Source organism: Bombyx mori, chromosome 24 (genome assembly GCF_030269925.1).
Source record: "Bombyx mori chromosome 24, ASM3026992v2".
In the NCBI taxonomy this organism is placed as follows: domain Eukaryota; kingdom Metazoa; phylum Arthropoda; class Insecta; order Lepidoptera; family Bombycidae; genus Bombyx; species Bombyx mori.
In genome coordinates, this window is record NC_085130.1 from 19082159 (window position 1) to 19098768 (window position 16610).

At 38.1% G+C, this 16610-nt stretch overlaps 1 protein-coding gene across 2 annotated transcripts; it reads right to left on the minus strand.

The window, feature by feature from the left end:
- Window positions 1-172: 172 nt before the first annotated feature.
- On the minus strand, window positions 173-9476 carry LOC101746612 (uncharacterized). Of its 2 annotated transcripts, none has more exons than XM_004925046.5 (5): window positions 9160-9476; window positions 4084-4287; window positions 2708-2777; window positions 1919-2020; window positions 173-1295 (listed from the first exon to the last, which is right to left on the minus strand). In XM_004925046.5, the coding sequence occupies exons 1-5, from the start codon at window positions 9240-9242 to the stop codon at window positions 927-929; spliced, it is 828 nt and encodes a 275-aa protein (XP_004925103.1). In that variant the 5' UTR covers window positions 9243-9476; the 3' UTR covers window positions 173-926. The 2 variants fall into 2 exon arrangements, with proteins under 2 accessions (XP_004925103.1, XP_012545005.1); XM_012689551.4 differs by having other exon boundaries at window positions 4084-4284; window positions 9160-9467.
- Between the last annotated feature and the right edge of the window lie 7134 nt (window positions 9477-16610).

A 16610-nucleotide genomic window follows, 5' to 3' on the forward strand; every position in this document is an offset into this window, starting at 1 on the left:
TATATAGATATACACTATTATAGTGATAGTCTGAGAACGCTACTGCCGATTTTCTGGGGAATTCTACTTGTTTTGTTGACTTCCAAGGTAGGAAATGATCAGGCCCTTTTTTTTCGAGGCCACTTTACAGCTAATTATTGAATCTTATTTAATAGTCAGGTGAAATGAAAACTTGTTCATTATTTTAACTCATTTATTTGCACAACTGTGTTTAAATGCACTTTTTTTCGCCTGCCAACTCATAGTGCCATCTGCTAGAAGTTACGAGAAAATATATTGATTTTCGCATGTCCATCTTTAGAAAATGTTTAGTCAGCTTAGCACTTAATATAAAGATTTTTCAAAACTAGTGAATAGTTTTTATACGTAGTGAAATAAATAAAATATAACGGTATTAGAGATACTTTTGATATACGTCAATGTGTACTCGATATCCGATACTCAATACCAGAAATACTAGGTATTATTTTATCTTGAAAAAAGAAAAAAATATATTTTTGTACATTTTTCTTAACCTAAGACAGATTGTAATCTCGGACGTAATATTACAATTTACTGTAGAAGGAAAAAGGAAGCACATTTAATAGCTAATAATATATTTAAAGTATTTAAAGGTCACTTTACTTTCGTTGTTAGGCTATAAAAACTATAATTTACTATTTAAATCCGTTTAAAATATGAACTATAGACTTAACAATTTCTCTCAATCTATTTTACAAGGATTCTTTGAATTATTACTATATACATAATCTGTTATTTAATTCCTAAAAATCGTGTTACAGTAATGAATCTGTTTACTAGTATTTAACGAAAATACTTTTCTAACATTTACATCACGATTTGTGAAAAACAAATACTCTATTCTGTAATAGCCTAATATCACCTGTTACTTAACCTAATACTTACTAGTACATAACAAGTTATAGTTATGCCTCGTCGCCCGCGTCAGGCGCAACACTATCTGGGATTTTGATCTTCACAACATCCTTGTCCTTCTCGCATTTGACCTGCGCTTCGACGGCTAGTTGGACAAATTTGAGCTGCAACTCGCTAGATACGGACTTGGGCAGATCCTTCAGTATCGATATCAGATATTTAGCTAAATGATCCAAGGGGTCCATGACCTCGGGCGACTGCAGAACAATTTTATTTTCGCTCGCATCGTAGTTTCTAGAATATTCCGTGCGATATTTCTTTGGCTCCACGTCCGCGTATATGTACTCGTGCTTGGGGCGCTTGCGCTTCTTCAACGGCGAGCCGGTTATTTGTTCCATCATCGATTTTATTTCTTCATTCTATGAATGTAACGTATAATATATTTTGCTGGATATATTAAGCTAAATTAGCAGTAATATGTTTTATTTATTGCTTAGATGGATGGACGAGCTCACAGCCCACCTGATGTTAAGTGGTTACTGGAGCCCATAGACATCTACAACGTAAATGCGCCATCCATTTTGAGATATATGTTCTAAGGTCTCAGTATAGTTACAACGGCTACCCCGCCCTTAAGGTCACACGGGCAAAGCTTAGTTTGTTAGAGTTAATGTTGTTTTATTTATGGCACAGGCGGGTGACTCGGCTGACGGCAACCCGAGCTAAAGTGGTTACCAGAGCCCATGGACATCAACAACGATTACATGACGACTATTATATCCGCAAAGCAATAATGCGTTTCGGATACCGCGATAGGCGATATACTATTGTTGCAGCTTATCATGAAATGGGTCGAAAGTTTAATGAACTATAAAGTTCATTATTAGTGTTTTTTTTATTGCCATTGTAGGCATTGTAGGCCCACCTAATGATAAGTGGTCACCGTCGCTCATGGACGTCAGCAATTCTAGGGGCATAGCCAAGCCGCTGGCTACCATTGAAGGCCTGCCATTGAAGATATATCAAGTGTCACGACACTCACTTCATTGGTAGCGTTTATTTGTCCTTGTTGTGAAAATTCATCTCCCTGTTCAGTTTCGATTTCATACACCTTACCATCGGTCGAGACGAATATTTTCTTTATCTGCAATATGACATCGTTAATATAAACAACTTACGCGACTGAAAGAGCGCGTTTTTTTTTTGATGCGGTAATTTGTTATCGATCTTCCCAATGCTAATCTGTGGAACTGAGGTATGTGACGAAAAACCGTCAGATTTGAAACGGTCATAACTACGAGACCGATAGTATGTTCAAAACGACCGCGCCGGCTACGGGTAGATCAAGTCGTTACGTATCATTTAATTACATCTGTTGTCTGTGACGTCATCGCAAAAGCGAAGTTTTCAGCAAAGTGAGATGGTAAAACCAATCGCCGGGTAATTTAATTTATATTTTTTTAATGGCTCTTGTAGGCAGACGAGCATACGGCCAACCTGATGGTGAGTGGTTACCGTCGCCCATGGACGTCAGCAATGCCGGGGGCAGAGCCAAGCCGCTGCCTACAAGCTTAACAGCAACAAAAATGTAATACTATTATGACCTTTACCTCATGTCGATAGCGGCGCTTATGTTGTGGCCTCTAACGGCTCCGGGAACAACTTCAAGCGTGAGGTTGTGAGTGTGTGTGTATGTGTGTGTGGGAGAGAGAGAGAGAGAGAGAGAGAGAGAGAGAGAGAGAAAAAGAGAGGGAGAGAGCGCTCTCACGGTACATGGTTACCGTCTGTGTTACTACAGCTCACTAGTCAGCCACTGTGAGCCGCTACTCACCCCGTCCTCGTCCGTGGTTTCATGTTTTTGCTCTTTCAACATATTATTGATGCCCGTGTACGAACTGCGCCTACGAGAGATACAGAGAATACATTTATAACGTCGACAGTAGCCAGAGCTGCGTGCAGTAGGTACTGGCGGTAGGACCTCTTGTGAGTCCGCGCGGGTAGGTATCACCATCCTACCTATTTCTGCCGTGAAGCAGTAATGCGTTTCGGTTTGAAGAGCGGGGCAGCCGTTGTAACTACACTTGAGACCTTAGAACTTATATCTCAAGGTGGGTGGGGCATTTACATCGTAGATGTCTATGGGCCCCAATAACCACTTAACACCGGGCGGGCTGTAAGCTCGTCCACCTATCTAAAAAATAAGATACGGAATAAAACTATATTTATGTGAGCACGTTTAACTCGTAAACACTACTAGGAATTGATCCCTCATTCTGCCTCACTATTTGGGTCTGCGGTCACGCTGTGGATTACGATTTCAACGAACTCGCTTCACCAAGGTTTTCCGTGCACTATGTCATATGATTCTAAGAACATGGGTGTGGCGGGTAGCCATCATAGAACACTAGATATTTGACAGATGCCTGAATCTCGCTTACGACATTTTCAAGATAAGCTTGCATATACCTATACAAGTTCCGAACAACATTACGACCGTTGGTCTACCGAGCAATATCATCCGCTCGGTAGAAGATCTTCCCTTTGTCGTATATCTCCACAGTGGCTCCAGGGTTCTTATCGAATGAAATTCAAGGACACATAAGTACTACATTTTTACTCAAAGGAAAATTTGTAGGGAATCTTGCGAGACTTGGACCTCTTGTTTTAAGGGGGCTGGCTATAATCGCGTCGTGATATCGTGGATCGCGAGTTCGTTCAAATCAAATCCAATCAAATTAAATCAAATCAAAAAAAAATTATTAAACATAAATGAAAGTACATACTTGTTGAACGTCAAAAGAACTACCGCCAATTCACAAGAACTAGCTTCCGTCCTGAGAAGAACTGGCAAGAAACTCAGCGGGCATGTCTTTTTTTTTTTTAAATATTAGATTTTTTTTATATTAGATTTTTTTTTAATATTAATTTTTACAATGAGTATTATAACATAACAATTATTACAATATTGAAATGCCCGGAGCGAGCAACTCATTCCCTCGTCTAAGCAATAAAAACGTTGAAGGAGCTACCTACACACTTTTGATTACTTTCTACTGCCGCCTCAGAGTTCAATTAGCGTTATTAAAATTCTAAATTCATGCCAAACTCAAGTTTAAAGTGTATTTTTATCGTTTACTTTAGGGCTGCCCTATTAAGCTTGGCAAGCGTGTATTTTTTCAATGAAACCTGCATGCTAAACCGACTCACTTCTCACTATTGGCAATCTCCTTTTTCATTTGGCTGTGTGCGAACGGATGCTTCGTCTTGACATGTTTCATTAAGTTTGACACTGACGTCCGGAATGACATAACGCTCAGGCAAAGGTTGCAGCGCGCCAAACACTTGGCCTCGTCTAAAATCCCAAAATATTTCCATGCTTGACTTGTCCGTCTTGAGGTCTTTTCCGCGCTGCTATGAAAAAAAGCAACCACCTTATAATGTTATATGCTATCAGAGTCCAGACAGGCTGACCTTCGACCATTGAAAACTTGAGGTCCAGCCACGAGCGGAGCTCATGGTGCATCTGGTTTTAAGGGGTTACCGGAGCCCCTGGGCTCTAGATTAAGACCTGATATGTAATATTACTTGTAAAAATTTCTGCCCTTGATATTATAAATTAAAAAAATTAAAAATATCGTCACTATTTTTAGCACCATTTTTTTATGATTGAGGGAGGCGTTTCCAGCTTCACCAGGACAGGCAGGCGAGCAAAAGCTCAGCCAGGAGGGCTTTTAGCACCGCTTTGGAATGCAGTTTGATCACTAAGAAGAATCAGCGAAAAGCTAAGGATCATTATCATTACACATAATATTTACACTACACACATAATCCATAAGCTCATGAGCTCATTATCCATGACCTAACGTCAGTCCATGAGCGGAGGTAACCATTTATCATCAAGTGAGTCGTATGCTCTCGTCTGCTACAAGAGCAATAGAAAATATAATTTACAAAATACTACTAAATCAGATATATTACGTGATCATAATAAATATAAAGGACTGTAGAAAGATTGACTTGAGTTTCAAGAAAGTTTTCCACCACCGATCATTAGCGTCTAAGATATTTATTTATTTTATTTATTGGGTACCAACACAGAAGATTACAGGTGTCATATACATTGATTTCACACTAAATGCACAGTTACAGGTAGGTACCGACTGCATGCATTGAAAAAAAAAGCGGTTCCGTTGTATAAAAAAACAAAAAAAACTATGTATAACATTATATGAAGACTTCACATTATTACACATTTACTACCAAATACGCTATTACTTAATTAAAAAACTCATTGAGCAAGGCTGTAGACTTCTCGTCTAAAACTGTCAACAGTGCCAGCAAAAACGTCCAGAGAATACTTGTTATGCAAATTATTTAAATCCCCAACTAGTCTGCTGCGATAGATAGAAGATAGTTGTGATCAATGTTCTTCTTTGAATTCACTCCTAGGCGACGATGACTGTTTTTTTGATCAGGTTGATTTTTTTATCACTGGTGGTAGGACCTCTTGGGAGTCCGCACGGGTAGGTACCACCACCCCGCCTATTTCCGCCGTGAAGCAGTAATGCGTTTCGGTTCGAAGGGTGGGGTAGCCGTTGTAACTATACTGAGATCTTAGAACTTATATCTCGAGGTGGGTGGCGCATTTACGTTGTAGATGTCTATGGGCTCCAGTAACCACTTAACACCAGGTGGGCTGTGAGCTCGTCCATCCATCTAAGCAATAAAAAAAAAAAAAAAGGTGGGCAGCAAAACCATCGATTTATCTCTATTAAGTGCTGCGAATATAGTATTCAAATCGTACAGGAATCAATCTTGCTAATGAAATATGTACTAACTATGCCGAGACATTAGCACTCATATCTCAAGGTGGATGGCGGCATTTACGTTGTAAATGTCTATGGGCTCCGGCAACCAAATAACACCAGGTGGGTTGTAAGCTCGTCCACACACCAGTGTGCTTAGTGCGAGTTTTTTAACGTTCTCGATAGCGTAAACGTTAGCTCAAAATTGTATGGAGTTGGAACAGCGCCCCTAGCGGCAAACGTAGGTAAACGATCCCATTCCATACAAAGTTGAGTTACCTAACTTTTACGCTATCGAGAGCGTTAAAAATGTCGCACTAAGCTCATTGATAAATAAAAAAAAATGTACTTGACATATTATTATGTTAAAAAATTCAATAGTTATCGTAATATGCCAGCAAATAGTTGTTCATAGTTTTATACACTTCACCTTAGACACAAAAAAATGAAGTTATCAGGTACCATTTTTTTTTAAAATGATTTAGTAAATTTAATTAAACTATAAAATTGACGAGAAGAAAGCTGTTTGGTTTATGGGACATTTCGCTGAATACACACATATATTTTAGTTTGTAATTAACGGTGAGTTTTATTTGGTACTAGTGGGCCCGACAGACGTCCCGCATACACAAAATGAATGAATGAATCCCTACACAAAAAAACATTCAAGTCTATCCAGTCGTTTAGGTGCAGATAAGGAGGGTAGAGGTAAGGAGAACCGTCTCTGTGTGTAAAAAGTGTCCGTTAAAATCGGCTAAATAAAGATGGCGCTACAGTAACAACCGAGTAAATTTAAAAAAAAGGCGCTGAAAGTTATTAGAAGATAGAGAAATAAAAAAGGACGAAAGAACTGTAAGCACTACAAAATCACGAAAAGTATTTTATTTAAAGCTGTTAAGAAAATGCAGTCGAGGTCTCCCCGTTTTACCACTGCAATAATTTTAGGTTATATTGACGAAATTAGTTTGGACTACGTAAACATGTGAGGTCTTGTATATTGCACTGTCACTAACTACTCTAGTCATTAAATGTATTGAATTTCCTAACTCAGCATACTTCAATCAATTATCAACTTTTCATAATAATATCATACCCTATGCCTATGCTAGCGCCATTCTGGAGGATTTTTGAACTGTTAGTCAGTGTGACAGCGGAACACTTTCAAGCTTCCTCCCATACGAGACGGTACTCCTCTACCCTCCATAGTTACAAAAACCTAAGAAAAAATGGATGGATTGCGTGAAAGACGATATGTGTAAGAGGGGAGTGAGCGAAGTAATGGTATATGATAGATGAGTGTGGAAGGAGAAAACATATTGCGCCGACCCCTGATACCTAACTCGGAGAAGGGCAGGAGAATGATGAATGTTTTCAAAACTTCAATTAACTTTACTCCCTCCAAAGAGTGAAGAAGTTTTTTTTTGATATGATATTGTTTTTTTCAAATTTTAAACTTTGAATGGCTCTGCTATAAAGTTGCAAAAATGTTTCTTAAACAAAATATTTCAGCCCTTGATACCATATTTTGACCCCGAACCTGGGAATACCGCCCGCCACCGGAGTAGAGTTCATCCATACTACCTGGAGCCACTGCGGTCATCCACAGTGCGTTTCCAGAGTTCTTTGCCAAGTACCATCCGGCTATGGAATGAGCTCCCCTCCAGTGTTTCCCCGAGCGCTATGACATGTCCTTCTTCAAACGAGGCTTGTGGAGAGTATTAAGCGGTAGGCAGTAGCTTGGCTCTGCCCCTGGCGTTGCTGAAGTCCATGGGCGACGGTAACCACTCACCACCAGGTGGGCCGTATGCTTGTCTGCCTACACGGGCAATAAAAAAAATATTTGAGTGCTGCAAACTAATACTGGTATTTTTGATAACATTTATCTACAGTTACAAAAAGCTGTGGAGTGTCTTTAACAGTACATATTTATGGTGAACTTTTAAATGAGCTTCATTGGTACTATTAATGTCAACGGTACTGACATTTCAAACTGCAATCTTGTTCATGGCGGGTTGATTAGCAGCGTTGGTCACTGAAATTATTTGAATACTTTAATTTGATGCCTTAAAACCATTATTTGAAACTGGTAAACTATAGAAGCTTCAATTATTCAATCAAGAAGTAAGGAATCCCACGCTCAGACACTGTGGCTGGTCTTGGAGTGGGCCCGTGTTTACTAGTGGATGTCTGTAAACTGTTAGCAGTAAGAGTAAAAATAAAACCCAGATATTGTCACAGTTAATAACTTCTATAAGTTTGTTCCAAAAGATTAATTTTGAGAAAAAGTATAAATTTGTATTGAAAATTTAAATACAGAATGTCTCATTTACAGAAATTAAGACCTGAAATTGAAATTTTATTATTTTTTTTGTAAAGCATTTACTTAAACCCAACATACAACTTTACCCAATTTTTTTGTTATATGATAAAATATGTAAAATGTACACATTATGTCTGTAAAGTAAATGGCACTAAATCACAACATTCATAAAAATATTAAACTTACTCATTAATTTATTGCATATTTATTATCACTGCAATTTTATGTTTGAAAATGTTCTTTTTTAACATAAGATAATTTCTAAAAATACACTAAAATTCATCAATATGTATGTTTTTAAAACTCTGTTATATTACAGTTTAATGGTACAAGAGATATGAGAAAAAAAACCCCTGATCATTGATAAATTTGTAAGTATATAATGTTTGAATAGACCACCATCATTGGTCTCATATTTAACCCACAGACACAACCCAGAGTTTCTCGTCGGATCTTCTCAGTGGGTCGCGTTTCCTATCCGGTGGTAGATTCTGCGAAGCACTGCTCTTGCAAGGGCCAGTGCTAGCAACACATCCAGGTTTGAGCCCCGAGAGTCCTGAAATAGCCTCTCAAGGCTATCAGCATATGTAGGGAAAAAAGGTCTCATAGTCGCCCTCTAGTCTGGTGTGTTATTGGCAGATTATTAGTTCATTTTACACATATCATTATTATAATAATATTATTTAGGTCGTCGAAGTCCCGTGCCGTTTCATTAGCTAGTATCCAGAATTTAAAACGTAATGACAAAACTACAGAAGACGACCAACAAACTATACGGTATTTTTCAACAATATTAACACCACGGAGAACAACTCGAACTAATTCGTAGGTATAATGTTTGCTTCGTAAAATTGCTCCTTAACACAAAATCATTAAAAAACTTTACGTAAATCCACTATTTAAACAATGATATTGCCGATATCAAGTTGCTGTGTAGTATCAAATGTGTTATTATCTCAGTGCCTTATGAAATAAGGCAAGTAATTCTTCATCAAATACATAGTACCATGCCATTTCTTTCGTTGTGCTATAAATATTATGTAGTACGCGAAATTACGTATGTTAGTAGATATTAGATATCCGTAAAATTTTAGATACCTAGAGCTTCCGATTAATATCATAGTATTCGATTTATCCCAAGTACCTATGATTACTTACCTGATATTTATGTTTTCGACGTCGCTTTCAAAGTCGGTTCGGTCACTCTCTTCGTCAGAGTTTACTGAATGAACTCTGTCCATTTTAATTTTAATGAACCAATTCACGTAAAATAGACGTTGACTAGTTCAATACGTATTAAAACCGTTTGTTTTTGAAATATTTCATGTAAATGATATAGACTGTAATATATTTTTAACTATTATTGATCACAGGTGGAATATATTAGGTTTATTCTGTTTATGAAGGAATAGAATACTTGATACGCGACGCGTCCGCCATATGCATGGCGCGTTATTTGTAATGTTACCAGGAATTAGTTTAAAAATTTACAATTCGGTTAAATTGTTTGTTAATTTCAACAATATGTATGTGGATCTGAGTGGATCAGCGTATATTTTACCTATCCAAATTAACAAAAAACAAGGTAGTTAATATGCATGCTTATTATCATGATTTAATAATATTGTATGGAAAAATGTACGATAAAATATGCAACGAGTGGCTATCACAACACAAATATTTCACAGATGTCTAAATCTCGCTAGCGACATTTTCATGGTAAGTTTACATATTCACAAGTTCCGAATAATACTATCTGGACTGTCGCTCTACCGATACAATACAATATTACCCTCTCGGTGGAAGATCTTCCATTCGTTGTTACTTCGCAAAAATATATTCAAAGTATGCACATGTTCTTAGTTTTGGCAGACTTTCATTCTACCACAGATTACGCATAGTGAACGCTGCCAATGGTTGTGAGTATAAACATACACGTCCTTACGGATCCATCAGATCCAATAACCTTTGCATTAGACGCCTTCAGCTCTAACACTAGGAGCAGGCTTAGGAACCTTGATAACCGTACTCGTCGAACTCGACAAAGAGTTCGCCGTGCAACCTAACCCATGAACCAGCTTGCTGAGTTTCTCGCCGGATCTTCTCAGCGGGTCGCGATTCCGATCCGGTAGTAGATTCATTCGCGAAGCTCTACTCTTAAGCTGTTAGGTCTCCTTCGGAGGTGCTCGGGTAGCTGTTAGCAAATCCCACCCCTCCTGGCTGAGCCTTTGCTCGCCCACCTGTCCTGGTGAAACTGGAAAGGCCTCCGGGCCACCAGTAATCCTTTAATCATAAAAAAAAACTATAAACATATATGTGTGTTGGATTATATATGTATATAATCCATATAATCCAACAAACTGGATTATATACATATATAATCCAACTTACATTTAATATTGCTTTAATAGTTTTAATTATCTCATAGCTATATAAATTGATTAATTGTGATTAAAATTTAATTTATTCATGTCTGACGCCCGTATTGCTTATTTCAGTCGTGAAACACTAGTGCATTCTGGGTTGAAGTTTTGGCCTTTGGGTATTATTATGTTATATAGTTGAGATATAGACCTATAGATAGGGTGGTTAATGGTGCTCACGTTATAACAGTCTGTTGGCTCCAGTAACCATTTAACATGGGGAGGGCTGAGAGCTCGCTGAACCGTATAAGGAAAAAAAAACAATACAGATAAAATTAAACCACTTCTTTAGTTACAATTCGAAATTGTCATTTTCGCACTCTTGAATATTGAAGTTATACTTCTTTAGGCGCGTTATGAAAAATTTATGAGAGTGAAATTTTACGATGCGCGCACCGTGACACAAAATTAACAGAATGAAGTTGCCCACTAAATCGCTTATTACATACAATACGTCCGACATAACTTGGCGAGTCTGAATATAGCCGCAGGTGAACTTTCCGAACCGTACCGAGAATTACCGAATTTATACGATGTCAAGAAAAGGGATGTCCAATATGCGTGTTTGAGGATGTTGTTTAATCGATTTTTTTTAATTTGATTAAAATTTTAATTAAAAAAAACAAAATAAATTTAATAAAAATAAAGTATAACTTCTTACGCGCGTACATAAGTACACGCACCCTTTTTTTTTTCGGTTATTACTCAGTTTTAACTCTAGCCTTCTTTTTTTTACTAGGCCATTTTAAAGTGATTTGAGAAATTAAAATAAATTCAATTCATTTTTGTTCCTCAACATTTTTATTACGCTTTGTTGTACAATAAGTTGGCAACCCACGGACTAGCCAGCTGCTAGACTCAAGCAAGCAAACCGAAACAGTTGATCAGCACCATAGATTATACACTTATTATATTCGAATCAGCACGATAGCGGGAAGGCAACACAGAGAGTATTTATATCACTCTGAATTCTGATCAGTGTTTCGATGTCAACGTATTCTTATTCGCATTTCTCGAATGTTCTTAGAACCTCGTATTGGTCTGTGATGAATTTTTAAAGTTTTGTTTCCCAATTACATGAGACCGCGGGGGAGAGTATAGGTTATAATGTTCATATTCAGTCTTCGCGGCCGAATATAAACCTAGTAGAAGTCTATTATGTATTGACTACTCAGAATCTGATATCACAGCTATTGCACCGCACAGGGCTGCCAACTGTTCAGTACAACAATTTAATTGTCGAATGTTAGTTTTTAACTCAATAATAGTTTGGCAGTGAAGGTGGTTCGTTTTTGTTTTAGTATGTACTTCTTGCGGTCGCTTCTGTTGCTCACTTCAGATTTGCTTCGGCAGAGTTCCATCATTATCCTTTCACATGTTCTTAGCATGTCTTTCTTGAGTCAATATGTTGGCCCACCTACTAAACAACTCCCCTGTATAACTCGCCTGACACCGGTCCCGAGAGAGAACTCGGGCTGGTGGTGGAACGCCGTGATCAAGTGCAGGTATCGTGCCTTGCGGTCTCCCCTCTCAGGTCGCCTCCAAGGAGGGTGGGGGTAGATTGAAAGCCCTTCGAAGAGGGTTAAGCTCTCCCTTTGTGGTTCCGCCGCCGCAGAAGTCGAGTATGAAAGGTACGTCAGCGACAGGCCCGGTCCTTCCTTGGAGCCCACAACAACTGTACCAAGTTGCATCCCAATCTGATGAATGGCTTATGAATGCATAGAGAGGTTAAAGATTTATAAATAGAACTCCCGCACCTTCTATATCTAAATGAATCCCAGCTCTGTGGGCCACGCCTTTCTATAGTGACGTCACGAGACATTTAAAACAGCGTACGTCCAGTCCATATCTATACTTCTATATCTATACTAATATTATAAAGAGGAAAGATTTGTTTGTTAGTTTGTTTCGAATAGGCTCCGAAACTACTGGACCGATTTGAAAAATTCTTTTTCCATTAGAAGCCGACGTTGTCCCTGATGAACATAGGCTACATTTTTTAATTTTTTTTAAATTTTTTTTTTTTGGTTTCATGTGTGTTTTAATGTTTCCGAAGCGAAGCGAGGGCGGGTCGCTAGTACTAACATATAATGACGGAACTCACTTCGCGGAAATACAAAATTAAAATATCACATATAAAAAATTACTAATTAAACTATTAAAGAATTATGAATTTAACAACGACTACTTATTGAGGTTTTTCTTCGAGTATCTATCTGATTATTGTTCTGAGAGTAATTGATTAGATAATTAACAAATTAAAGAGTGGACGGTTAGCGTGGTATGGACATGTGATGCGTGGAAAGGAGATGCATGTGACTAGGAGATGTATGGAAACGGTAGTGCAAAGTAGAGGAGGAAGAGGTCGACCAAAGAAGACATGGATGGAGTGTGTGAATGACGATATAAGAGAGAGAGGAGTGAGTGTTGAGATGACGGCTGATAGAAGAGAATGGAAGAGAAAAAAATACTGTGCCGACCCCATTTAGTGGGATAATGTGGGGAAAAGAAGAAGAAGAAGGTAATGGATTAGCTGAAAACCCACGGCGCCATGGTGTTGAATGGCGACCTTCAGCCTATGCATGTCTGTGAGCCCTGGTTCTCACTTAACCTCAGGTGGGTCGTGAGCTCGTCTACCCAATTAGTTGATTGGTTACCTCTTAAATCTATTATAATGCCATATGTTAGTTTGGAAAATGTAAAGGTTCAAAGCATGCATCGTCCAACCAGATATATTCAGGCAATTATACGCTCATACCTACGTAAATCCTGAAAATATTTCACTCATTTTATGAGCGGCCTAATGTTATTGTGACAACATAATGCTATGGACGTAAAATACGCGAACAAAGCCGGCGAAATCACTAGTCTTCCATTCTTTCATAACACACGCGTGCGGGGCGACCATCGCCGTGACGTCACGTAGTACGTAACACACTTGCGAAATAACGGACTTAATACGTAATTTTTTGCGTCACCTTTTCGTGTTTGTTGGGGATTTTTAAGAAAACGGAAATTCTGTTTGCTATCCTCATCCTAAATTAAGTTAGTTTAATACTTCATTTAAACAAATGATGGCAAGGGTTATGTCCTGCAATGTTAGGTGAAAGTGACAGCAAAAAAAAATTTGGCGGTAAATTGAGCAAGCGATGCAATTTTCGAGCCATTTTTGTGACTAGCAATTGTACAATCAGATCTGCCAACTATGGCGGGTAGAAATAAGAACATTTGGTACAGGAGACAAGTTGAAGAAGTGTCCGCCTGTAAGCAGCGAGCTATTGTTGGAAGACTCGCCAAAATAGTGCTAGTGTAGGAAAATGATAGGAATATAGCAGGCTTAAACAGAGTCAAGTATGCTGGGTTGAAGTGAACTGTGGTAGCTTATAGCGCTATTTTTTAAATCTTTGCACTTGCTACTGTGGCGCCACCTAATTGGCCCCCTTTTAGCCACTAAAGTATCTATGCTTTTAGCGGCACTTTTAAACACACTAAGATGGTACTCCTCGCTTCTCTGTCCTCCATGCTGCCAACCTTAAATCAAGCGACAGAGACAAGAAATAGGAAACAACAAAAAAATGACTTTTTTGAAAATGTTTTTTTTCTCCGTTTTACACGAGCAAACAAGTTCACGGCTCGCCTGGTACTAAATGCTCACCCAAGCTCTTAGACGTCATAACATGTGATTTCATCCACCTGCGACACAGTATATAGAAATTAATACTGATTCGTCACTGTAGTAAATATTCTTTGTTTGTAATATTGTTTGAATTTGAGAACTCGTCGTGGCCTAACGGATAAGACGTCCGGTGCATTCGTGTTGAGCGATGCACCGGTGTTCGAATCCCACAGGCGGGTACCAATTTTTCTAATGAAATACGTACTCATCAAATGTTCACGATTGATTTCCACGGTGAAGGAATAACAGCGTGTAATAAAAAAGAAACCCGCAAAATTATAATTTGCGTAATTACTGGTGGTAGGACCTCTTGTGAGTCCGCACGGGTAGGTACCACCACCCTGCTTATTTCTGCCGTGAAGCAGTAATGCGGTTCGGTGTGAAGGGTGGGGCAGCCGTTGTAACTATAATTGAGACCTTAGAACTTATATCTCAAGGTGGTTGGCGCATTTACGTTGTAGATGTCTATGGGCTCCAGTAACCACTTAACACCAGGTGGGATGTGAGATCGTCCACTCATCTAAGCAATAAATAAAAAAATTCATTGTTGTTGAATATGCAAAGACAAATGTGTAAGTACTGGATCTCTGATAATACTGAATGCATACATATTCTTTTATTTATATTTATTTAAAGTGGTTTGATACAGTAATAAATTAATACATAACATTATGTCTGTGCTGCCATCTATTGTCAGGCATACATTACTAATTCAATTTTTTTTATGCATTCTGCTCAATGAAGTAGGAAACCTATGGAAATGAAACGTCAACAAAAATTTCGTGCCACTGTGACGCAATGAAGTAGGAAACCTATGGAAATGAAACGTCAACCAAAATTTCGTGCCACTGTGACGTCATCTGGCCACAAAACATGGCGGCTTTAGTGCTGTACAAAAGATTTCAATGTTATCAGGTTTTATCGATAAACGTTCTTGGCTCATTTTATTTTAAATATTGTTGAGTATTATTTATTTGTAGAATTTATACTTTAATGGGAAGTAAGTAGGTATATTGTTATGTGCAAATATGATGTGATTTAGATGGGTGAAATCTAAGACAAGTTCGTCCTTCGAATTTGCCAAGTAAACGATATGATGATTTTTAAAAGTTGCTACACTGATTTTATAAAGTTGTCGTTTGTCGCAAAACATAAAGATATGGCGTAGTTCAAAGCCATCAGCCCATTTCTAGCATGCTAAATGTTATCGTATTTTGAGTACGTGTTTTTCTTAGACTATTACAATCTATTTTAATTGTTTTGCTGACTCTAAAGTCCGTAACATACTACCGCAGCGCACCCCAAGGAAGGTGCGCCGCACCATTTGAATCACTTTCGCTTGAGAGTGATTCAAATTTTAAACTTATCAAGGGACCGCGTGAAAAAAAAAACACCTACAGAACATTTATTCATTAATTAAAAACGTCATTCCTTGTGACTTCCTCTCTAAAATCACTTAATTATTAAATATTTAACAAATTTACAATAGTGTTTTACTCACTGCGGAATAAAACTATTTTATTTAAATAGTTCCGAAGAGATTTTGTCGGTAACCTTTTTCCCGAAATATCTAAACAGAATGTCTAAATATGTTTTGATGACATATTTTAAAGTGGTATTTATGATTAGTGTCATGATCAATAGATTCCGACCGAAAAATGGATTTTTCGGATGAGGGCTCCATAATGAATTTAAATACATATAGATAATAGTTTTAGGGCATCGACTTTCTTGAGATCCTATAAAATACGTTTTAATTATTATTTTTGTATGTTTTAAGCATGATAAATTATGAAATTTTATATAATCAATCATATTAAATCGATATCAAAGTCAATAAATAATGTACAACCCAAAACAGACGGCCGAACTGACGTGACAATGACATTTGGCGGGCTAAACATGGCGGATTTTCGGCCTCATTAGACGGAGACGGAGACATTTACGTATATTCATGTTTCATTTTATGTACGCACTGAAATACTGTTATATTGTTTTCCTGCGAGTTAAAGTGCTGAGTAAGAACGAGATAGATATATGTTTATGTATGTGCCTTCAAAATGGGTGCTATTTATATAAGCAATTGTACGTATAGAACAATATGTCGTGTCCCTACTATATAGGTCTATGATTCTGCTTAGATAGCGTCCCACTCAGCAATCAGAGTTTCTCGGTCACCGTCCTCGTCGAACCCGTCGCTTGCGACGAAGGGCTCGACGAGTAAATTAACCCACAGACACAGCCTACTGAGTTTCTCGCCGGATCTTCGCAGTGGGTCGCGTTTCCGATCCGGTGGTAGATTCTGCGAAGCACGGCTCTTGCTAAGGTTCGTGTTAGCAACGTCATCAGGCTTGAGCCCCATGAGCTCAGTTACTAGTTAGGGCGAAGCTGAAATAGCATCAAGGCTATCAGCATAGGAAAAAAAATACTAACTAAAAGCATTTTGATACTTACTGTGATACCATTACATTCCGAGAAGAACTACATATAAGTACGTACTTCACTCGTAA